The following is a 24116-nucleotide window of genomic DNA, read 5'->3' on the forward strand; positions in this document are numbered from 1 at the left end:
CTTAAGAGAACATTATGCCCAGTAAAATGTGTTAGAAAAGATAAACAATGTTAAGATATCACTAGTATATGGCATCTAAAAAATATAAGAAACTAGTGAATATAATAAAAAACAAGGAGGTTGGCTCACAAATATAACAGAGAACAAACTAGTGGTTACCAGTGGGGAGCAGAAAGGAGGAGGGAAATACAGTGGCAGGGGAGTAAGAGATACAAACTATTAAGTATAAAGCGAAGATATATTACACAACACAGGGAATAGAGCCAATACTTTATAATAACAATAAACGGCATATAACACTTAAAATTGCGAATCACTATATTGTACATGTGTAACCTATACAATACTGTATAGCAATTAAACTTCAATAAAAAAATAAAAATGATTATCCTTAAAAATGTATTCAGTGGAATATGGAATATAGATACCATACTGACTGCTACCCACCACCATCCACACATACCCCATAAACCACATAAAAAAACTCTTCCTTTTATCCCTGAGCTTGTACTTTAAATTTTCTTACAAAATTTTATGATAATGTAAAAATGTTTTTATATCTGGTGTTCTCAGTGATCACTCTATCATGTCTCTCCAAGAAATGTACGTCTTCAAATTGGTATTTAAATTGGCTTCATGTATCCAGGTGTTTAAAAAAAATTCTCCTTGAGGTTATTTTAAGTACTACTGTACAACTGATGAAAATGCACATGCTTTGATAGCTTCTTAAAGGTAAAACTTTACTGGAAATCCATTTTTTGAAGAGATGAATGGAGTTTTAAAATATTAGTTTCAGTTCACTTCAGTTGCTCAGTCCTGTCTGACTCTTTGTGACTCCATGAACCTCAGCACGCCAGGCCTCCCTGTCCATCACTAACTCCCGGAGTTCACCCAAACTTATGTGCATCAAGTCGGTGATGCCACGCAGCCATCTCATCCTATGTCATCCCCTTCTCCTCCCGCCCCCAATCCCTCCCAGCATCAGGGTCTTTTCCAATGAGTCAGCTCTTCGCATCAGGTGGCCAAGGTGTCCTTTAGGATGGTCTCCTTTAGGATGGACCGGTTGGATCTCCTTGCAGTTCAAGGGACTCTCAAGAGTCTTCTCCAACACCACAGTTCAAAAGCATCAATTCTTTGGCTCTCAGCTTTCTTCACAGTCCAACTCTCACAGCCATACCTGACCATTAGAAAAACCATAGCCTTGACTAGATGGACCTTTGTTGGCAAAGTAATGTCTCTGCTTTTTAATATGCTGTCTAGGTTGGTCACAACTTTCCTTCCAAGGAGTAAGTGTCTTTTAATTTCATGGCTGCAATCACCAACTGCAGTGATTTTGGAGCTCCAAAAAATAAAGTCTGACACTGTTTCCCCATCTATTTGCCATGAAGTGATGGGACCAGATGCCATGATCTTCGTTTTCTGAATGTTGAGCTTTAAGCCAACTTTTTCACTCTCCTCTTTCACTTTCACCAAAAGGCTTTTTAGTTCCTCTTCACTTTCTGCCATAAGAGTGGTGTCATCTGCATATCTGAGGTTATTGATATTTCTCCCAGCAATCTTGATTGCAGCTTGTGCTTCTTCCAGCCCGGCGTTTTCCATGATGTACTCTGCATGTAAATTAAATAAGCTGGGTGACAACATACAGCCTAGACATACTCGTTTTCCTATTTGGAACCAGTCTGTTGTTCCATGTCCAGTTCTAACTGTTGCTTCCTGACCTGCATATAGGTTTCTCAAGAGGCAGGTCAGGTGGTCTGGTACTCCCATCTCTTTCAGAATTTTACTTATCTTTAAATAGCATGACATTGCTAAAATGAGACAGTAGAAAGTCTATATTTTATAGACAGTATAAAGTCTATAAAGACTATAAAGTCTATATTCAGCATAAAGTCTATATTTTTTTCATCTTTATTGGATACAGATATTAAGAAATCTTGTTCATCTGTGTTCATTACAACCTCCCTGGAAATTTAATATTAAATTAAACTTAGTTTTTTAGGTATGATAAATACATTGTGATTATGTATTTTTTAAACACCTTTATTTTTTAGGGGTATATACATAAATATTTATAGATTAAAAAATGTCAGGAGAGGGAGTGAGAGAGGGAAATGAAGGAAAAGTTGTGACGGAAATAAGACTGGGCAAGAATTGCTGAGTTTAGTTGGTATATTACTTGCAAATTCACTGTCCATATGCTCCACCTTTCAATATGTTTAAATTTTTCCATAAGAAAAGTAAAAAAAAAATTAGAGCTGCTAATTTACCTTATTCAACTTATGGAAAATGTTTGCCGTAAGATACAACCAACAAATCCAGTCCTCACTGTCAAAACAACCTCCAAATGAAGGTTATTTTGTGTTAAGAGTTTGATCTCTTTTTTTCAATTAAAATAAATATGTTAACACGTGTTTCAAGGAATAACGTAAAAACTGCTGAGAAAAGTACACATATATTATAGGAAAGATTACTAAAAGCAGTCAAAATTAAAACAAGGTAATTTTGATAAAATTGATTTAACAACTTTCATAACAGGTTATAAGATAGTAAAGTAACATGTTTTTTATCTTTAATGAACTTAAAGCAATGCAATGTGAAGTACAGCTAAAATAATTTATAATATAGTAGTATGATAAAAATGTATTAGTTGATTAAATTTATGTGAATACTGAACTCTGGAATCTGGCTTTTTGGAGAAAAGTAATCCATCCTTTCTAAAGGAGATCAGTCCTGGGTGTTCTTTGGAAGGAATGATGCTAAAGCTGAAACTCCAGTACTTTGGCCACCTCATGCAAAGAGTTGACTCATTGGAAAAGACCCTGATGCTGGGAGGGATTGGGGGCAGGAGGGAAAGGGGACGACAGAGGATGAGATGGCTGGGTGGAATCACCGACTCAATGGACATGAGTTTGAGTGAACTCTGGGAGTTGGTGATGGACAGGGAGTCCTGGTGTGCTGCGATTCATGGGGTTGCAAAGAGTCAGACACAACTGAGCAACTGAACTGAATTATAAAAATGAGAAATAATACCATTTATTTCTTATTTCTTTAGACATACCACATTTCCCCCATGAGTTTAATAAGGGAAAAAGGTATACACTACCAAAAATTATTTCACTCATGGAACCAACATGTAAGCTTATTTTCTATCAATACGAGAAAGAAAAGAATAAACGTTTCATAAGACAAAATAAGATATCTGACTTTAAATGGAATTTTCTTGATATGATTTGATAAAATAGATTTTAGCTACTATGTTACAACAAATGGGTACCAAAAATGAAATAAATTATGTAAAAGTTTTATCCATAGGTTTAGTGGTCCTTGAGAACATTCCAGTCACACCTGAAACAATCATGGTCATGATCCAAAACTACATTGGCATGAAAAGTACCTTCTTTGCATTTAATTATGTGTCTTAGGGACAAAGTACTAAGAATAGCTAAAAGGTTGGCTCTACTGAAATTGGCGTTTCTTATGGATACTCTCAGAGAAGGCAATGGCACCCCACTCTAGTACTCGTGCCTGGAAAATCCCATGGACTGAGAAGCCTGGAAGGCTGCAGTCCATGGGGTCGCTAAGAGTCGGACACGACTAAGCGACTTCACTTTCACTTTTCACTTTCATGCACTGGAGAAGGAAATGGCAACCCACTCCAGTGTTCTTGCCTGGAGAATCCCAGGGACGGGGAGCCTGATGGGCTGCCGTCTATTGGGGTCACACAGAATCGGACACGACTGAAGTGACTTAGCAGCAGCAGCAGCATGGATACTCTTTGCTATGCTCTCCCAGGACCCTCTCTCAGTAATTATTAGATTCTTTGACAGTAGTTAGGGAATGGAGGAGGCCAAGTTTTTTACAAAAGCTGTCATACTCCCACAACCCTTCTCTAGCACGCCTGAGTTCAGAACATCTTAAATGTGGATCAAAGTGCTCTTTTTGCTACTAAGCTTCATCTGAAGGTATTATGAAAGAGGAAAATCTGGAGATTCTATTAGTTTACCGTATCTGTATTTGGTGCTCTATGGGTTTTTACTCCCCTGGAAATGTACCATTTGTGAGATTTAGGAAGGGTAAGGAGTATGGTGTGCTAAGTCATTTCAGTCGTGTCTGACTCTTTGTGACCCTATGGACCATAGTCAGCCAGGCTCCTCTTACCATGGGATTCTCCTAGCAAGAATATTGGAGTGGGTTGCCATGCCCTCCTCCATGGGATCTTCCCAACCCAGAGATCAAACCCATGTCTCCTGAGGTTCCTGCATTGTAGGTGGTTTCTCTACTGCTGAGTCACTAGGGAAGCCTCAAGGAATATGGCATTCTTATATGAAAAAGAAGAAAGTTATTGTGATAATGGGTACATACTCAGGCTCATCAATTTTAGGTAGGAGTGCCTATGAAACCTGAGGATCTAACTGCTTAAATGATCTGTGTTTGCAAGTTCCTTTGCAAGTCTTCACTTATCATAAAAGTAAATAAACACAGCCCACTATACTGTGTTTCCAAAGATGGCCAGAGTATTTCCTATCCCACATACTCTTGTACATTTCAATTAAGACGTGCTCACATCAACAGGTAGAGTCCATAATCCTCAAATTCCCTAGAATATTAGCTAGTTCTTTGATTAGAATGCAGCAGTGATGCTGTTTTACTGCTAGGACTGGACCTTAAAGAGATCTCCAGCTTCTGTCTACACCGCTTGTATTGCTCCTTCTTGGAAAACAACCACTATGCTATGAGGAATTCTAAGCTAACCATGCTGGAGCACCACCAAGGCCCCCTGTAATGAGAACAATGGTAATGGCTGTACATAACTGAAGGCAAGAATACAAACTTGGAAGACCAAGAGCACAATCTTGGAAGACCAAGATTCAAATGCCAAATCTGCCATTTATTTATATATTGCGATGGTCACTTATCCTTTGAATTACCTGGCTCCTTGAGCTACATAGCTATCTGTTGTGAGAAAAACATGAGACAGTTCATGCAAACTGCCAACTCCAGAGTTACTAAGTAGTTATTTAAAAATACAAATAGGCTTGTTTGAGATTTTCTTTCTTCTCATTGCTCCCCATCCAACCCCAAGCCTTACAGAGCACAGTAAGTTGTACAACCTGAAGTACGCCTCCTCAGGAGGGGCATGGTGCACAGTTGGATACATGAGAGAGGAGTGGGAAAAGAAGCATCTCTGGAGAACAGAATTACTCTGGTAAATGATTGATGGGTTATTCATTTACTCTTGGACCTCTATTAGAATCAAAGGCGTGGGATGGACCAGATAAATCTTTAGGACCTCTAAGAAACAGCATCTTACATTCGTAAAAGAGAACGTGGAGATTTCTTTGAGCCATATCCTTACTTTGCCCAAAAGTTCCTACGTCCATAGGGTAATATTATACCTGAGAGAAATCCTAGGTCAGGGAAACGGAAGAGTTGGAAGTCTGAGGAGAACCACAGGCTCCCATCTCTACTCAGGACTACTATGGAACTCAGGGAACTGCATGAAGCTCAGAGCCTAGGCTGTTAAAAACCAAGTACCTGTAGGGCATTCTCAACAGCATATGCATACTTAAATCATGCAACAGGATGCTAATGAAAGAGGACTTAACCTGCAGTTTCAGGAATTACAAATTATTTTGATTCACTTTAACCTAAATTTGAAATGGTAATATATACCAAGCTTACTCAAAATTTGCTCTATACATAAGGTGCTCTAACTGTGCTCGTTACATATGCAATAAGTAGTAAGTAAAAGAAAATGCTTTCATCTCAAAGAAGGAAACACATTTTTTGATATATGTTAATAGAAATATGTTGAATTCAAAACACTTTTAAATTCATCAATATTCATGAACTATTATTGTTGAATTTACTCACACAGAAACTCAAAAGAAGCTCTTTTTCTGAAAGACTACTACAAAGGAAACACATCTAAAAAATGTAATATTTAACTAAAAACAGTGAGTAAATCTTAAGACTAACATCTTAAATTCGCTTAGAAGAAATCAAAAGTTCACTTAACACACAACACTGCCAACCAGAACATAAAACAAAGCAGTATGATAAATCACCAGGGAATCAGGGGTCATTTAACTGACTCCCCAAAGCTTCTGATAGGACTCCAGGAAATAAAATTATGGATCCTTCAGTAACATGTCACTGGAAATAATGACAGCATGTACAATTCTAAGGCATCAGGCTAAAGCTCTTCACTATTTCTGTGGCTTAGTTTTGAGAGGAAAGAAAAAAAAAAAAAGGTCTAGAAGAGAAAAGAGAGAATTAGTGAATTCATCTCCAATAGCAAAGTTTCTTTAGGAAAAGAGAAAAGTTAGAAAACCGATGCTCTGTTTCTATGCAAATACCAATAAAAAACTTATTTCTCAAGTCCTAATAGATTTCTTTAAACAACGATGTTCAAAATACAAACGGTGTATAAGGTGAGAAAGAGAAGGGGCTGGTAGGGGAATTCTAAGAAAATATGAATCATATCAGAGCTAGCTTTTCTGTTAGGATTATGAGTATTGATGCTGATAATAAAGTTAAAAGCTCTCTTGAGAGCTTTTACTTGGTTTCCTTTTGTGTTATAAATCTCTTAATTTTCATATTTTTTTCTAAATAATAGATTTACATGAAAAATATATTATTTCATTAAGATAAATATTGGCAGTATTTTCTGTAATGCTCCAGCAAGCAAACAAAATCAGCAGTAAAAATGAATGGTGATTTAATAAATCAGTCATTGATTATAATGTGAGAAGATTACACGGTTACATACAAAAAAGGGATTTCTGAATTGAGATTAAATACCTATATTTAAATAGAAGATAGTTTTTTCTGCTAATGGAGGAAAAATATCCACCCACATAACTAAGTTAGAAATGGCTGCTTCCAGTGCCATTAATATTTCATTCAAAATATTCAAGCAGATGCTTGTGAAGTAAAGAGTATGGCAAAAGTCTGTCACATACCTACGTTAATATTCCCAGGTGTACACCTTGGGTCTGACCCAGTTATGTGTTTGAATTCTGTATATGAATCATAGAAAATCTGAACAGACCAACATTACATTTGGCTTTGATTAAAATCACAGGTTCAAGTGTTTGCACGTCAGTACTAAAAACAACATTCTGAATGCTTATGCAACATCAGTTTCAAATACCCTTTTACAGAAAATGCTCAATAACGATAACCTCACATCATTGCAAAAGCTGCTCTAACACTTACTAGCTAGGTGTTATTTCTAAATAATGTGGCACATTATTACATTATTTCAAGTCATTATGAAGTGAGGTGGAGGGGCAAACTGAAGCCTCACCTTTGCACATTTAACATAGGAGATTTAGCACCATTTCTGTCCTTATCAGATAACCCCACTGTACCAAGTAAAAGGGATTCTTCTACCTCTCTCTGTTGCTGGCTTAGACTGACCACCTGCATGCTTGGTCCAGATCATGTTAGTTTTATCCGTGGGCAGTCTCCTTTTTCCATGTTCCATGCCTATACTGGGCCACTTACGCCGTGGGCGTTTCAGCACAATCCCATGGGAATACTTAGCGCTCTATTCAAAGATCCCTGCAAAATTTTCCAGAAGTTTAGGTTCGAGTCAAATTTGATTAAGATAATCTTGGGGTCAGGCATAAATAAGCACAATATTTAAGCTGCAAAAGGTAGATTAGGTTTCTTGATAGATAGGAGTGCACTGCCAAACTGAAGTCACACAAATAGTCCAAAATGTTAATACCAATGGCTTTTTAACTTATGCACCTAATCATATGTCTATAAATTATAAAATGGATATGACTAAATACATGTATCTTATTTTAGTAACATATTAATGCTTGCCCCAATACAGAAATCTTCAGCTTTCTTTTGTCTAAATCATGATAATGCTAGCTATAGTCATCCTAACAATGCTCTTGACAGAAATTCTTTGCTGCTAATTTACATAACTTCATTTTAAAAGGTCGTATCAGGACAAATCTTGGACACAAACTTGTTACCTATAATAGGGTTAGCCACTATTGTTTAATCTGTAACTGAAGTTTAAATGATAAATATCTTGAAACAGCAGAGTACTACTCCAGTATACTGTAGTATATCAGAGTATAATGTGTAAAAGAGTAAAAGTGAATATATGTTCAGGCAGAATAAGTTTTTAAAGAAGCATCAGAGGACAAAAACACTATGTAGAATTCAGAACAAATAAATAATTTCTGACATTATCACATAATATCCAGGTAGTTATTTTTTTCTAGGCAGTTGTTATTTTTCAATTATCTACAATAACTGTTTCATAAGTTTAAATTTCATAAGGTCAAGCCATATCATATTAAAGATATTCCAAGTATTTCTGTCACTAAAATGGAGACTGTCATAAAATAACAGATTGCCATAAAATACACCAGACCAGAATCACCACCACATTTTCCATCACACGCCTACCCAAGGTAAACAGGCAGGGAATGGCCTGTGGCTCCCACGCCACACGCACACTCAGTGCCTCTCAGGCGTGGCTGCAGAGGCAAAGCAAGAGCCACATTCGGTTGCTCTCTTGAGCAGTGTGCTCTTCCAGACAGTTTTCAAAGTTTGAGGAGAAAAACGGGTTTCTCATTAAAGAGTCACAGTAAGTCTTTAAAAGGTCACTATGACTAGCATAAAAACACTCATATTCTTTATTCTTTACTGAGAACTTTAAAAGAAAAGGGACAGAAAATGTGATCGTTTCGTCTCAGAATAGCTCAAATTTCCACAATTTACTCATCTTTGTGCCTGTGAATCTCATTTTGAAAACTAATCATAAAAATACATTACTTCTCCAAAACACAGAAGGAAAATTCATTAGATTTATAGTACCTGGGAAGACAAATTGATAAAGATGGTTCCCTGCACTTGCTGGAAAGTGAAAAAAAAAAGTATTCTGTACTCTTAAAATGTGTACTTCATCAAATATAGAAAACATTAACCAAGTTGAAGGTATCTCATGAAAAGTATCTTGCTATCATCAATTCTTGTGTTAGGAGGACAGTGCTATTCAAATCCAGAGGAACTATAATGGAAATCTTCAAATCACAAGGTAACAGGCAGTTTTCCCTAAGAGTGGCATTCTTGGATATACACAAGCACACATACTGGTCAAGGATAGAGTATACATGGAAAAGTTTCCAGAGCTTAGAGAGAAATGTTTACATTTTCAGGCAATTATTAATTGTTCTTTGAACACAGAAGGAACAAGGCTTATCAGTAAACATATGGGAGTTAACATGAGTAAGGTGGAAAATCAATCAAGATGGCAGCTATCCATAGTATTCAGATTAAATCTTTCCATTTCTAAGAACATCTAATGAACCAATATTTAAATGGGGACTTGCAAAGTTCATATCTCTAATTTCCAGAGGGATAAAATGATTAAACTGGCTCTACACAGAAACCAGTGACAGATCAAATCCATACTGTTTGAGGAAATTTATATGTTGACCAAATGTCCTTTTAAAAATTAAGGTCTCCAATAAGATAGGGTTTCCTCCCCAATGGTAAAAGCAATCAGTTCATACAGACACACAGTCCCTCTATCACCAACATGTACAATTAATTACATGGTTATAATCATATTTACTCACTTTCCTAATAGTATCTGTGGCTGGCTGGATTCATTTGTGATACCAAATATATCAGGAATTAAGTCACCATTGAAGCTGAAAAGAAAACATTAAAAACATTAAGCAGCTATTCTATTAAATTCTCACTTCCAATTTAATTAGAAAACAAACTTTGCGTAGGTGTGGTAAACATACAACAGTATCTGTTGCCTAGTCAATTGAATGTCAGAAGTGACGAGTTTAACTTTTGTTAGTGGACCCTCTAGCCACCTTGGCACTAAAAATGTGTTTCAGATGGCCCAGCTCCACAGACGACAGGGCCTGTAAGACACTCTTGAGCTCTAGCAAAAGAGCACAGACTATCAGTGACACACAATGGACATGCAGTATGAGCAAGAAATAAACTTCTGTTGTGAGATTTTGGTGTTGTCTGTAGCCTCTGCATAGTCTAGCCTATCTCTGAGTAACAAGGAGACTAATTTCAGAATCATGACCCTCCTCCTTATTTAGTCAGATGGGCTTAGGGGAAATAACCCACAAAAGTAATCCCTAAGATGGTGTAAAAATTTATACTAGCCATTGAATATTTTAACAACAATGAAAAAACACCTAATTATAAAATAAATCAAGCTGAGAACCTTTCAAAGATTAATCCATGGATTAAAGTTCAAACTTCTAATAGTCACTGACCTATTGATGTACAACTATGATTTTAAAACCTGTACAAAAGGCAGCACTGGAAGCAAGAATGTGGCTGTACATTGTTTAGTCCCCAAGACAGTATCTATATCATTATCAGAATCCTAACAGCTATTTGAATTAACCTTATGTTGGTACAGGAGTCTATTTCAAGGAGATAAATGATAATACTAAGCAAGAGCTGTAAAAAAGGACAAAGTTTTTCCTTAATATAGAAATAGTTCTAAGTCACTAGAGGAAATCCTCTACCCTTCATATCTGCCAATCAACCACTAACAGTTTTATTCAAAAACAGTTATCTTAGTTCTCTGAATAATGACATGGCTAGGATCAATAAAGATCCATCATGGACACATTCAAAGCTATTACCAAAAAGACAAATTTCTTTCTTTTTCCAAAATAATGAATTTCATTTTTCTCTTTCTTCCATCATGGCAAGTAAATATCATATAATTAAGAGGGCAGGCCCCTATCAGCTTTAAAGGGAGAATGAACACAGAGCCAATACGAATGAGCAAAGTAGTTTCCTACGTGAAAGATTTTATGTTTCTAACTTTAAAATCACCTAAAGGGAAGCAAGCACATACTTACTCCATAATTAGTGGTTCATCTTGGAAAGTCCTATTGAGTATGGTCATATTGCTAGGATCTGTAAAAGAAAAGAAAATACATAAATGAACAGGCATTTTATATTCTTTTTTATATCTGCACTCAGGGACGAGAATAATCTTTCACTTTTTCCAAGATTCATCTCTAACTAATTCCAACTTTCACCATTAATCACTAATGAGACACTATAACTTAAGTGGACATCAAGTTTTTAAAGATAAACTATTGGGAAAGTCTATGGGCTTCCCTGATGGCTTAGATAGTAAAGAATCTGTCTGCAATATGGGAGACATAAGTTCAATCCCTGGGTATGGAAGATCCCTGCAGAAGGGAATGGCAACTGAGTCCAGTATTCTCGCCTGGAGAACTGCCTGGACACAGGAGCCTGGCAGGCTGCAGTCCACAGGGTCGCAGCGCTGGACACGACTGAGAGACTACCACTTTCATTTCATACTACAGTGAAGATATCAGCACTATAATAACTTCCTTTTGAGTCTTCATTCTGCAAATCTCTTACATGAGTCTTCTTTATATACGGTTTACCACTAGAGCAACTGTCAATTAAGACTTTGCTGTAAAGAACCCAATATGTGCAAAACTACTTGATTCTAAAATGTCCATGCTCTCCTCTCCTCAGTCCTTGAAATCTGGTTCTATGAAAAAATTTGCCCATTCAGGTGTAATTAACTGGTTTTTCAGATAAGATTTGAAGATTCATGGGAAGATAGGGTAGACTGTCTTGCCTGGAGAATCACATGGACAACAAGCCTGGGGAGCTATAGTCCACAGGGTCGCAAAGAGTTGGACATGACTGAAGCGACTTAGCACGCACGCATGGTAGACAGACTCTCAACCTTTAACCTTTTTGTGCTTTCCTGTACTGGGGAGACCAGAAACCAAAAACAGCATTTCTCAGACATCCTTGCATCTAAGATTCTGAATAAAATGTAAGCCCTGCTAATTAGATACACTACGGGTTTTGCAAGGCAGGAATGGCGTGAAGGCTGTGTTCCTGCCATTTCTGTCTTAAACGTCTGATCACTGAATTCTAAGTACTGAGGGAGCACTTGTTGTGCAACTGACTGCTTTCTGATGGTAAAAGGGCAGTAGCTTCTTCAAAGGCTTTGAGAATTGTTCCTGAAAGTTCAACTTAGTGTGTGTTCTTCAGCCAACCCAATAACTCTGTAAAGCATAAAAACCTTTTAATAAATTTCTCTTCCTTAAGCTAACAAGAATGGATTTTGTTCCCTGGAGTTGACTGCAGATCACTTCTAGGCTGAAAAAGGAGAATCAGAAAACAGACTTTTAAGAAGATTTTTAGAGGCCATTACTGACACACAAGAACTGTATTTTTGAACTAATTTTTGAACATTATTTTTGTTACATTTACCTAAGAATACCAGGCATGTTTTTCCTTTAATATCCAGTGACAAATATTAAAGACACTTAAAACAAATTCACCTAATGTTTGATTCTGTCCCCAGAAGATAACAGCTCCTAATTCACCACTGGCATGATTTTTGGGAAGATACGTCAGAAGGACATCCATTTGTGAATCTCCATCATAATCCCCTGGGACTACACTGGTTATCAATGCACTGTAATTACTAAACAAACAAACAAACAAACATTTTAATAAACAAACATTCCAGTAGGGCTATAATAGGACACTTTTATACTATGCAAAAATATTTTCAATGCAAAATACAAAAATTTACAGAACTGATTAATTTCATTGTCTTCTTTAATAGCTTATCATCCTTCATGCAGGTAGGTTTCCTTGGACTATGAAAGAATTCAGGATGAATGCAGAGAGTCTTAAGAAATGAGAAAAAGCTGAAATATTTATTAAGAGGAAGTGCAGTTCTATGTGTAAGCACTGACTTAGTCCTTTCGCCTAGTTCTTCTGTCAGAGATACCAGGACCCATGAATGGTGTTTATACAAACCGAGGCTGATTATCAACTGTTAAAGCACCAATGAGTAGCACTGTCATTTTATACAAGATATTATTTAAAAATTACTTAATTTTGGATTTCAATGCAGATTTGAAATAATCATTTTATTTCTGAAAGGTCTTCAAGATTCATAATGAAAAATATGTTCCTTTTGACCAAACCTGGCAATAAACTATCAAGACATACATACCTAGTTCTACATCTTTAATAATAAAATATTCTAGAATGGCTTATATTAACCTTGAAAAATTTTAAAAAGACATTCTAGAGTGTGGTCATAATGTTGTTTGAGTGACTCAACCAAAAATTAGGCCTTAAATTCAATTTACATTTAATTCTACTTAAGAACAAATAGCAAGACAGTTTCCAAATAGTCTATGAATAATTATTTTCAAAATGACATCATGAATATAAAAAATTTGTAACAGGTTTTACTTAGGGTGAAATGAGGAAAATACTGATAATTATAAGATTTAGAAAAAATATATAATAATAGCTTTATTTTAATGCAGCTACTTACTATGTCTCAGATATTATATCAAGTGCTTAACAGCTACTATTATTATCTGATAATCTCCATTACCTGAAATAGGTCTTGTTCTTCTTATTGAATAGACCAAGAAACTGAGGTTTGGAGCAATTAAGTTGCTTTCTGAGTTAAAGAGCTACTTAAATGGAATAGCTGGAATTCAAATTCAGTTGTGTTGTCCTCTAAAATGGATTCTCATTATGATAAAATACTTTTTGTAATGCCAGTTTCCTCAAAGTATTCTGAAAACACTTTAAGCTTTCCCTGAAAAATAGCTGGTCTTTAAAACTGATGACACTGTAACTGCACATGCTGCTATGCGGCAAGCTGTATGTAAGTGCACACCCCTGTTGTGTACCTGTGTATATACGATGTGCAGTCATGCATACGCTGCACATACTTGACAGGAATACTTGTTCAAATAAATCCATGATTTACAGTCAAAAGCTACCCTGAAATAGACAGGAATACATTACAAAGGACTAGATGGGAACTTATCCTAACCAGTTTTATTCCTAAAATTGACTTATGGCTCTAAAAATAGGAATTTGAACTTTAAAAAATAACAGATTGTGATATGCATTGATCTCTTTTTTCCAAAGAACCTACTAAAATGATACAGAATGAAATTTGTTTTTTTTAAGCATAACCCTCAAAGACAAAGAGATCATGAAAGGACACAGCAGATGGAGAGATGCTAATTGACTTAACAGGGGGCAAGGAAACAAGAGCTGACCCTTGAAGAATACGTGGGGTTAAGGACACTGGCCAGCTGCAGTTGAAAATCCACAGATAACTTTGCAATTGGTCCTCCACACCCTCGGTTCCGTGCTCACAGATTCAACCAACTGTGGACAGCATAGTATTGCAGTACGGATTTAGTGGAAAAAATATATATATAAGTGGACCTATGTGTTTCAGACCCATATCATTCAATGGTCAACTGTATAGCTTACATACACTTTAGCTTGAAGTGCTTAGAGAAAAGGCTCAAGAAGCTTTTTGCCTTGAAGAACCTTTGAAAAGCTTAGAATGTGGAGTCATCAGAAATACCAGATGACAAAAATAAAGCATAAGGCTGAAAAGAGATTTAACTGAAGGTCTGTGATGGTTCCTTTTCCCTCTTTCTCAGCAAGGCATCAACTAGTTTATTTCTGGAAAGTTTCAGATGTCAGAGATTTAAGTTGCAGGAGATGGTAAGATATTGGTCTAAGGCTAAAAACAGGGAGTTAATGGAAAGTCAACAAAAGGAATAGATGGACCTTTGATCCCAGCTCTGCCAAATCCCTAGGATGCCCGTCAGTCAGGAACATATCCACAGGGCAAGAGACAAATCCCACCATGCAGAGTTTCCAATGAGTTCTTTAGTACTTTATTCTTAATAAAGTTTAATAAAGAGCTACCTGCCTTTTAAAGAAAACTGAATATTAAAGAGAGCCAAACAAACAGCAATAACGAATCTGAAAAAAACAAACAGATAATAGTGAACAAAACAAAGCTTCAAAACTATACTTAAGGACATGAGAAGAAAATATATCCATTAAAAAAAAAAAAAAAGAACAGCATGCTAAGACAAAAGAATAATAAGAGAGCAAAGAAAACTTCTTGGAGATTAAGAAATATAACAGACGGCCTTTCCTGGATTTGAGGCAGCCCACCGTCTGCCTATGGATTGTGTTTCCCCCCTGAATAAACCTTCTTGCACTTCAAGTGACAGCTAACATAAAAATATCCAATAAAAGGCCCAAGATAAAATTAAGAATGCCGGGGTGGGAGGAAACCCACAAAATGACAGACACAAATGAAATAAAGAAATAAAGGATGGAGTTAGGCAATCCAGTAACCAACTAGAAAGGATTTCTTAAAGAGAAAACAAAAACATAATCAGAGAAATAAGAACATTTCAAAAATCTCCCAGGTAGAGCAGACTTGAAGGGGCCCACCTACTGCCCAGAATAATAAAAGAAAAACAGTCTATACCAATACATACTATGAAATTTCAGAAAAAAGGGATAAAGAAGACACCCTAATAGCTTCTAAAATTAAAAATAAAACAAGCTATATTTGAATGATTAGGAAAAAGAACAGCAATGGATTTATAGGTCAATTGAAGAGTGAATAGAAAAAGGTTTTGGAAATGGAAGGACATACCCATTTTCAAACTTCTAGAAGGATACACTCCAGTGAAGTAAATGAAGAAGCAAAGAACAAAATGGTACACGATCTAAGAAATAGGGATCAAACAAAGAATAACAAAGGGAAAAATCTCCAAACAGTGACTTTGAAGAAGGCGTAGGGCATGAGAGTTCAGATTGGGAAGGAGTGCAACAATGCAAATTCTTTACTTTCTGAGCCACTAGGAAAGCCCCGAAACATGGAAATAAACACCAAAACAGCTCAAAGTTTTAAATGTGGTTGTATTTGAGAGAGGAACAGAGGAGTAGGGGAAAAATCAGTGAAGGACAGTTATTTTTTGAAAAGTATACTAAATAAATACAAGAATTTCTAAATTTGTAAGTATATAAAATGACATTAATCAAAAAAAAAAAAAGAAATTAATTGGGATAAAACAACAACAACAACAACAACACTCTGTGGAACCCAAGTCTTTAACAGCCCATAAACTGCCTTAACTTCTAATCTTCCATGTTTGAATTTAAGTTAAATATTAAAGAATTTCAGGACTCATTAGGCCATATGGGAACTTCTTAAATTTTTGGAATAGTTTCTGAAGTAATATCTGATCTTTCTACATACCAATTCATCCTGCACATGACTTACAAGTAAATCAGACAACTTAAAATACCGTTTTCATCATCTTTCCTTCAGACAAGAACCTGTAATGATTTTCCATTTTTCATGGGATTGAGGTCAATTCTGATATTTATGATGGTTTAGTCTGACTTGATCTCATCTTCCTAGTCCATCTCTCTCCAAAGTGTACCCTCTACTTCTGTCAGGCAAATCTTTTCATCTTTTCTTCACAACATACTGTTTTTTACTGCCACCTCTTGTTAATGTTGTATCCTGAAAACTGAAAGCCCTCAGCTAAATTTTACCTATTTTAAGGTCAAGCTCAAGTTCCATAACTTTCTAGAAGCTGCCACTTTAGCCTGAACTGACTCATCTCTTCTTCCAGACAGCGATTCAATCCTTGCTTCTTGTAATTTCAAAACTGTTGGCTCACTTTGAATGAGTCACTGTGTTTCATGCAAAGCCAGTCATATATGTATATATATATAAAACAGGGCTATTATTTGAAAACTTAAAAAATTCAGTTTGATTGGAATTTCCTCAAAAGTAACCAGTTAGTCCCCTAGCAGTCACCACCTACCAGTCAATAAAGGAAAAAATTAAAACAGAAGTCACTGACCCCATAGCAAACTCCTCTTTCAGACCGCAAAGTTGACCTGAAGAGCCTGTGAGCAGGCTGTTCCCACAGGCACACTCAGGATGAGGGACAATCCCTAAGACATTTAAGAAAGCATGTCAGATCACAAGGGTCTGAAAGGTGCTTATGTAGGAACAGACCTGGATCCACTCAAAATTATTTATTTTTTAACTTTAAATTTTTGTATGTTAACTAATTTTCCTAACAAGTTACTTGCTTCATACCTCATAACTAGTGGTTTTCTATCATGACATCGTATTAGAGTAAAATTGATTTCAAAACAATGCAATTGGTTACTGCATGTTATTACAACAATGACAATTTTACAGAAACACACACATCTGTACTTACTTCAATGATACATTTACTTTGGGTTTAAAATAGGGTGCATTCTGGTCTGCCAAAAAGACGATTAAGTCATTTCCTAAAAGAGGCAAATATGTAACATTAGAGACACAGATGTATAGAACAGTCTTTTGGACTCTGTGGGAGAGGGAGGGGGGGATGATTTGGGAGAATGGCACTGAAACATGTATAATATCATTTAAGAAACGAATCGCCAGTCCAGGTTCCATGCAGGATACAGGATGCTTGGGGCTGGTGCACTGGGATGACCCAGAGGGATGGTATGGGGAGGGAGGTGGGAGGGGGGTTCAGGATTGGGAACACGTGTACACCCGTGGCGGATTCGTGTTGATGTATGGCAAAACCAATACAATATTGTAAAGTAATTAGCCTCTAATTAAAATAAATAAATAAAAAAAAAAAAGAAAAATGCTTCCCATTAAGACATCCAATCAGTGGTCACAAGAAGCTTTCTGGGCCTTGTTTTCAACAAGAAAACTTTTATTTTACTCCAGTTTGTCTGCCCTACCAAGGATGGTCCTATCACACTAACAGAAAGGTGATTCCTAATAGTATACAACAAATTCAATATTCAAAGCAGCAGAGAAACTAGAAAGATGAACATGGAAAATAAACTTGGTCCTCCCTCCTCCTAGGAGTCAGATCAACTGACTTAAATTAGGAAGCATATAAAGAATATGCCTGTGTTAAGTCATACCCTACCCAAACATAACAACTCGACCTCTTATAAGGCTGTTTAGTTCACTGCACAGATGCGTCACACCAAGAACACAGTAACTTCTTACTGTAGGCATTTGACTAGTAACAAGGGTGTGATTTCATATTTAAGCAGAAAAAAACCTGAATCCTCCAAGACCAGTCCCTTCTGGCTCCTATAGATCCACCCCTCACCCCCCAGCCAAGCATTTCTGGAGTTCAGTGAGCACTCATTGGAACACACTTTTCAAACTGTTTAGCCAAACACATGTCATCTTTAAAGTTAAACAGAGAGTCTCTCTCCACTTGGGATGGAGTAGCTATGGGTTAGGCAGTCTGCCCCCCTCCTGCAGTAAATGGAGTCATATAAAAATAGGGGAAATACCCAAAGTCCAAGGTCCACCAGAAGCTCTGGGGTCCCAGAAAGGACTCCAAGAGATCTGGGCCAAGATCCTGTCAAGCTTTGTATAAGTGCTTCACTTCCTTCTTTCACAGCCTTGACCTTAAATAGAACCTGTTTTCTGGGTACTCAAGAATTCTGAGACCCTCTACTGCCCACTGTCAGCATCAAGATTTACCAAAAAATAGTTTAGTGATGGTTAAAGCGAAGAACTCCCAAGAACCTTAAGCTGGAAAATAAAGCAGAGATTTGGAAGAGGAGGGTGGTGGCCAAAGCAAGGAGGTCTTCCGCACACAAGACTAGGCAGCTCAGAATGGAGAAAAAGCTGCAGTTTGAGAATCCTCTTCTAAAGAGACACTGGGTTTATTTATTAGTGGTGCCTGCAAAATACGTGAGTTAATTGTGGAGTGTTTAGTTCTTGGGAAGGAAAAGTAGTTTCAAAGAAAGCTGGGACCCAGACAAAGGGAGTGAAGGGTGAATCAGATTAATTAGGAGGTAGGGAGAAGTTCTTTACCAGAGGAAATTATCAAGTTGCACCTTTTCCAATTCATCAAAGAGGAAGGGAGACTGGAGGAAGTAAGGCAGATAGGAATGAAGGGGCCTTGAGAAGGAACGTACAGAAAGCTAGAAAGACTCCTGGGGATCAGGAAGGACTCAGGAAGGCAGGTGATTCTATGAAGGGGGCGGGGTGCCTGAGTGAAGGCCGCGGTCTTCTCTAGAAAACAAAACAAAAAAATTGGGGTGTTTCTAGTGCGGTCAAACTGTGGAGTGGTGAAGCCAAGATCCGGGTTTGGAAAAGACAGTTTAAAAAAAAAGGTGGGGGGGGGGGGGCGGTTGTCAAGGAAATTGGAGATAAAGGGAGAAAGATAGGGCTGCCACAGAAGGGCCGGGAAAAGCAGGAGAACCGGCCCCCCAGGCAAGGGGCGTGGGGAACACCGGGAGGGGCACGCGGACAGAGAGGGGCCAGGCAAGCACTGACTTTCCCGCAGCACGAAGAGGTCCGTCTGCTTGTCAGAGTTGAGGTCTCCGAAGGCTGCCAGGGTGCCCCAGGCCTCGGCCCCAAAGAGCTCGGCCGTGACGTTGTGCAGCGCCCGCGCCGGGACCGGCCCGACTCCCAGCAGCGCGAGCCTCCCAAGCAGCAGGGCCAGAAGCACCCAAGAGTCCGGCAGCCGGCTCGCCGCCGCCATGGCAGCCCCTCCGCCCCAGCCCGCCGGCCCACTGCCGCGCTTAACGGCAGCCGGAAAGCACCGTGCCGCCGGCAGAGAGAGAAAGAGCGCAGCTCCGACGCCCGTACGACCGCGGCCGGTTCTCCTCTTACTCTGCCCTAGGGCTGCCCCTCTGACGCTTGGGAGGCCGCGGAGCTAGGTTGAAGCGGGCCCTCAGCTCACTTCCGGCCGGTGCGCCTCCCGACAGTGTCGCGCGGGGGGGCGGGGCCGGCCGGGCGGAGCTGACAGGCGGCCCCGGGGGTGGTGGCCAAGGCGGCGGCCCGAGCGCGATGGCGGGGCTCATGGCCGAAGTGAGCTGGAAGGTCTTGGAGCGAAGAGCCCGGACCAAGCGCTCAGGTTTGGCTGGCTGGGACGCCACCCCTTCCCTCTTACCACAGGGGTGCTCCCCTCTAGCGCTTTGGGCGGGAGGCAGATTGGGGTCCTAGAATGAACCTGTGCCCGCGAGTTTCTCCTTAGAAAGCAGACGGTGGTCCCTGACTTCCTCTTGATGTCTTCCCCCATTAGGTGGTGGCCCCACCTTTACTCCGTTTTGCTTCCCCAGCTATATTTCGCGTGTGCTCCCCCTCGAAAAATAGGTGGTGGTGCCGACTTAGTTTGGAGTCTTCTTACTTAGAAATCAGACGGCGACCACATTCGACAGCCTGCTGTTCGTGCCTGTAATCCTCCCAGAAGAAAGTCAGAGCGTTTCATTCTTATGACTAGGGTCTGATCCTAGAAAACCGGCGGTTGCTTGTTGCCTTATATTGTATCTCCTTTTTACATCACAAGCTCTGAGCTCTAGCCAGGTACCTTCGTGGCAGAAATTGAGGGGGACGGGGCCTCAGGCAATGAAGGATGTCACGCTGAGCATAGTTAAGGCTCAGAAGGAAGTGGGCCCCTTCCCTTGGGCAAGTGGCCCCAGAACACCTAGTTCTCAGTTGTGGCTCCCAAACCCGATGCCACCTAGATCAGAAGACGCTGCGCAGGCAGTTATAACAGTTCGAGTGTCCTGAACTGACTTGTTCAAATTGCAAAGTCACGACTTTGAAGTTAGCACTTGTGGCTGGTAACTCATCTGAGAGCCAGGATTGAAACTTCTTATTCCTGGCTGGCTGGATGTAATCTCGAGCTAAGAAGTGCCCCTGTATACAGGAAAGATGGTGGAATGACCAAATCTTCAACTAAGAATCTTCCCTTTGAAGGATTGTTGTTACTAGTTGTTAGTTATTGTTGTTACTATATAAATTAGTTAGCTAAGGTCAAAGTTGATAATCTAATAACTGTAAAACACAGCTCTAGGAAAGCTAACTCTGCATTTGCATTGGTATTCAGAAGTTTGTTGTTATTTTTTACAGCTAATACCACCCCCATTATGTTTTGGCTTTTCCCATTTATGAAGTTCTTAGTTGTCTGTTGTGCAAACAACAGAGTGCTTAGCTTGTTTTTTTTTTTTTTTGAAGTGTCTAATAAATCATACAGGAGAAATTCAGGGTTTCTTGCTTATTTCATTCTGTTTTAAACCTTAAAAATAGTTCTGCACATATTTACTTAGGGTTATAGCAAAACTACCACTGAAGTATGAGAGAATTTTTCAAAAACTAATAAGTTTAAAACTAATAACTTATCTCAAATTTTTTGTGTCATATTGAATTATTTAGTTGACCACTAGCAATGAGTCTGGGCTATAAAAAGTTTTATTGGGTTGATAATATCCCATCAAAGAGAGTAACTGAAGTTTTTTTACAGGAAACTGAGCCCTACCTTCAACGTATATTTTTGCAGCGTTTCTCTTTTCCTCTAATACACGTATAGGGTTTATTTTCTTCTCCAGTTTTAATTTCCTCTGAACTGCATGTCTTAACAGTCAGCTTTGAAAACCAACTTCTCTGTCTTTACTGAGGAAAAAAAAATTCAAATTTAACTATTATTGAATGTGGTCACTTAAATCCACTTTCATGTACAAAGTAGCTGAATACATTGTATAAATGTTGGATGTTCCTATATGTTTACATCATAGCAGTAAAAGATACCATTGGAGATCCCTCCAAATTAGTTGAGGTTTCAGAGTCTTCTATAACTGTGTAGACTGTAAAGTTTCTTAAGTGAATCATTGAGTTCTCCAGATTCTGTTTGTTACTTTTAGAGGAGCATATAAACTGAGTTTTGTTTGAAGCTTGGACTAACCTGACTCAGATATATACACCACTGCAAAGTTCTGAGCCATTGTTACATAGTAGCATAATCACTTCACTGCTCAAGAGAGGATGCTGCTCTTATGTAATGTTTAATAAGTGGCCATTATATATTTCCTGCCTCATCCATATAAGCAAATGTAATTTATCAAAGCAAAGAAAATCAAATTTTCTAGTCATAAAGGAGAAAATAAAATTATAATGAACCTCAATTATTGCCTTTGTTGCACACTGCATCATGTTAATAACTGCTCACACTGCTTTCAATTAATCTAACGCTGATTGCTTCTAACCTTCACTAAACAGTTTTGAAAATTGCTATAGTTTAGCCTGCGACGCTTATGATTAGAGTCAACAATTTGAAATGGCCAGCTCACCTGATCCAGTCGTCCCTTCACCAGCTTTCTTAAGGTCTGGTAAGTGTGTAGACCCCGAAAGGGTCATTCAGTAATTTTAAATATATTTGTCTCTGAAGGTTGCTCTCACCATATGATATCATTTTGGTTTTATTTTCTCTTTGGAGGGCCCAAGCCTGAGCACCATTTCTGTTATTGTTGAGCTCAAGTTTGCACTGTGTGTTGAATGTGGTCTGTGCTGTAAGAGGCCTGGGAAGTGCAGAGTGGAGCCCTTGCCTTAACACTGTTTGATCAGGGGCCATTCCTCAGTATCTGGGAGCCTTAATTGTCACCTGTGTAGATAAAATGCTTCTTCAGTAATTTTTGTCTTCTTGCATAACAAAATAAATTTTATAAATTAGAAATTTTTGATCAACGTTCCAATTATTTTCTCTTCATTAACTCCCTGTGAAGTAGGTATTTTTATATGCATTTTCATAGGAAAGAGAAGCCCACAGAATTGAAGCAGTTGGCCCAGGTCCTGAAACTATTACCTTTTAAGGCCTTGTGGTTTGTCTTCTATCCCATGGCTTCCTTAGCTTGGAGGGGGTGTTGGTGCACAGGCTCTTAGAGACCATTTTCAAGTTGGATTAAAGCTGGGGAATTGTTTCCCAGGTGAATGTTCTGGGTTTTGAAAAAAAATCTGGAAAAGGTCTACGCAGTCAGAAAATACTACATATGGATTCCCATTAGGAACCCAGGCCTTTGAATGTATCCTAAATAGAACTTTGTTAAGCGGCCATGGAGCTGAAATGAAGACTGAATCACCTTGGGCCATTTGAAACCTGTTCTGTGCTTGAACACTGGGTAAAGCCCATTGGCTAGAGACAGCTTTGTCTTTAGTGTGCCTTAAGCAGAATATTCAAGCCTCAGGACTTATGAACAGGTAGGTAGATGTGAGATGAGCCAGTTAGCAGTGAAAAATTGTTTTTGACTTCACTATAACCATTTAGAAGTGGTTCCTCCCTCCTCTCCCCCCCATCCCCCCCCCACACACTTATTTAGATTTGTATTTCAAATCCTGTTTTGGCAAGATGAAGGGGAAAATTCTTGAAGAACAGATAGAAAATACTTTAGAGAAGAATCACAAATAGAAGAAAACAAAGCTTATACTTTAAGGAAGGAAAATGATCCATGTCTTTAGTTGTCATCTGCTAAATGACAAAATATGTAACATTACCAATTGATTTCTGATTTGATCTTTGAACTAGGAGAACATCAGGACATCTATCTTTGAACTGCACCTTCTTTTAAGCACCAGGCTCTGTTTTTCATCTTGGCTTTCCTAATAAGAGCTGGTGGATTTTCAGCACTGGCAGAGTCATTCAATAGTTATGGGGAAATAGAATGCTAAAGGTATACTTTTATGTATCAGTATACCTGAAAATTTCAAAACCTAAGAACTATGCAACTTACACAGTGTTTAAAGCCATATACAAGAAGTTTTTCTAGTACCATATTATTAAATTGAAATAGAATGCACCAAGAAACAAAATAGAAAAATACCAAACTTAATCATTATAAACCATTTTAGAAGATGGATTCCATAAAAATTACTTTCAATAGTGGCACTTGGGGTTTCTCTAACCAAAACTTAAAAACTTTTGTCTGTTAAATAGAGTGGTTTGCATAGTTTATTTACTAATTTGGAAATACTGCATATATGTTGGAAATGACTTGTTTTTTTGCTATTGTAGTTCATTGGATGTTATCATTGTGGGAGAGTGTTTAATGGTGTGATTTCATTTAACAATCATTTTAAAGCATGTCTTGGGTTTATAGCTGAGCTTTTCCTTAGTACCTTTGGCTAGAAACTATTCACTGTTGCCAAAAGTGAAAGCTAGTATCTTCATTTTGGAAAATTAGTTTCAAATATACCTAGATTATTTTATGCATTCCAACCCTCTTTATTCCTGCTGGATTTGTTTCTGCTATGTTTCTTTTTATTTCTACTCTTTATTGAATTTAGTGTGTCCTTCATTTCTGTGTGTGCGTGCTTGAGTTGTGCTGTGACTGCTAATGTGTCAGTATGTGCTGTGCTTGAAGATGCTTTCTTTATTTTGACTGCTAAAATCCAAAACTGG

At 38.1% G+C, this 24116-nt stretch overlaps 2 protein-coding genes across 4 annotated transcripts in view; one reads left to right on the forward strand and one right to left on the reverse strand.

Moving 5' to 3' along the window:
- Window positions 1-19654, reverse strand: part of ITFG1 (integrin alpha FG-GAP repeat containing 1) — a 296021-nt gene extending 276367 nt beyond the window's left edge. The window contains exons 1-5 of the mRNA XM_061385926.1: window positions 19220-19654; window positions 17130-17202; window positions 12363-12508; window positions 10884-10941; window positions 9615-9689 (exon numbers count right to left, since the gene is read on the reverse strand). Of these exons, the coding sequence (XP_061241910.1) occupies window positions 9615-9689; window positions 10884-10941; window positions 12363-12508; window positions 17130-17202; window positions 19220-19427 (560 nt within the window). The 5' untranslated portion in view covers window positions 19428-19654. The remainder of the gene's footprint in view (window positions 1-9614; window positions 9690-10883; window positions 10942-12362; window positions 12509-17129; window positions 17203-19219) is intronic.
- Window positions 19655-19662: 8 nt separating this feature from the next.
- The window catches only part of PHKB (phosphorylase kinase regulatory subunit beta), a 229590-nt gene continuing 225136 nt past the window's right edge, over window positions 19663-24116 (forward strand). Inside the window, exons 1-2 of one of the 3 annotated variants that reach the window (XM_061385924.1) lie at window positions 19714-19802; window positions 21944-22053. In XM_061385924.1, coding sequence (XP_061241908.1) covers window positions 22002-22053 — 52 coding nt within the window. In that variant the 5' untranslated portion in view covers window positions 19714-19802; window positions 21944-22001. Of the gene's footprint in view, window positions 19803-21943; window positions 22054-24116 lie in introns of all 3 variants that reach the window. The other 2 variants (XM_061385923.1, XM_061385925.1) reach the window with 2 other exon arrangements.

This window comes from Bos javanicus, chromosome 18 (genome assembly GCF_032452875.1).
Source record: "Bos javanicus breed banteng chromosome 18, ARS-OSU_banteng_1.0, whole genome shotgun sequence".
In the NCBI taxonomy this organism is placed as follows: Eukaryota; Metazoa; Chordata; class Mammalia; order Artiodactyla; family Bovidae; genus Bos; species Bos javanicus.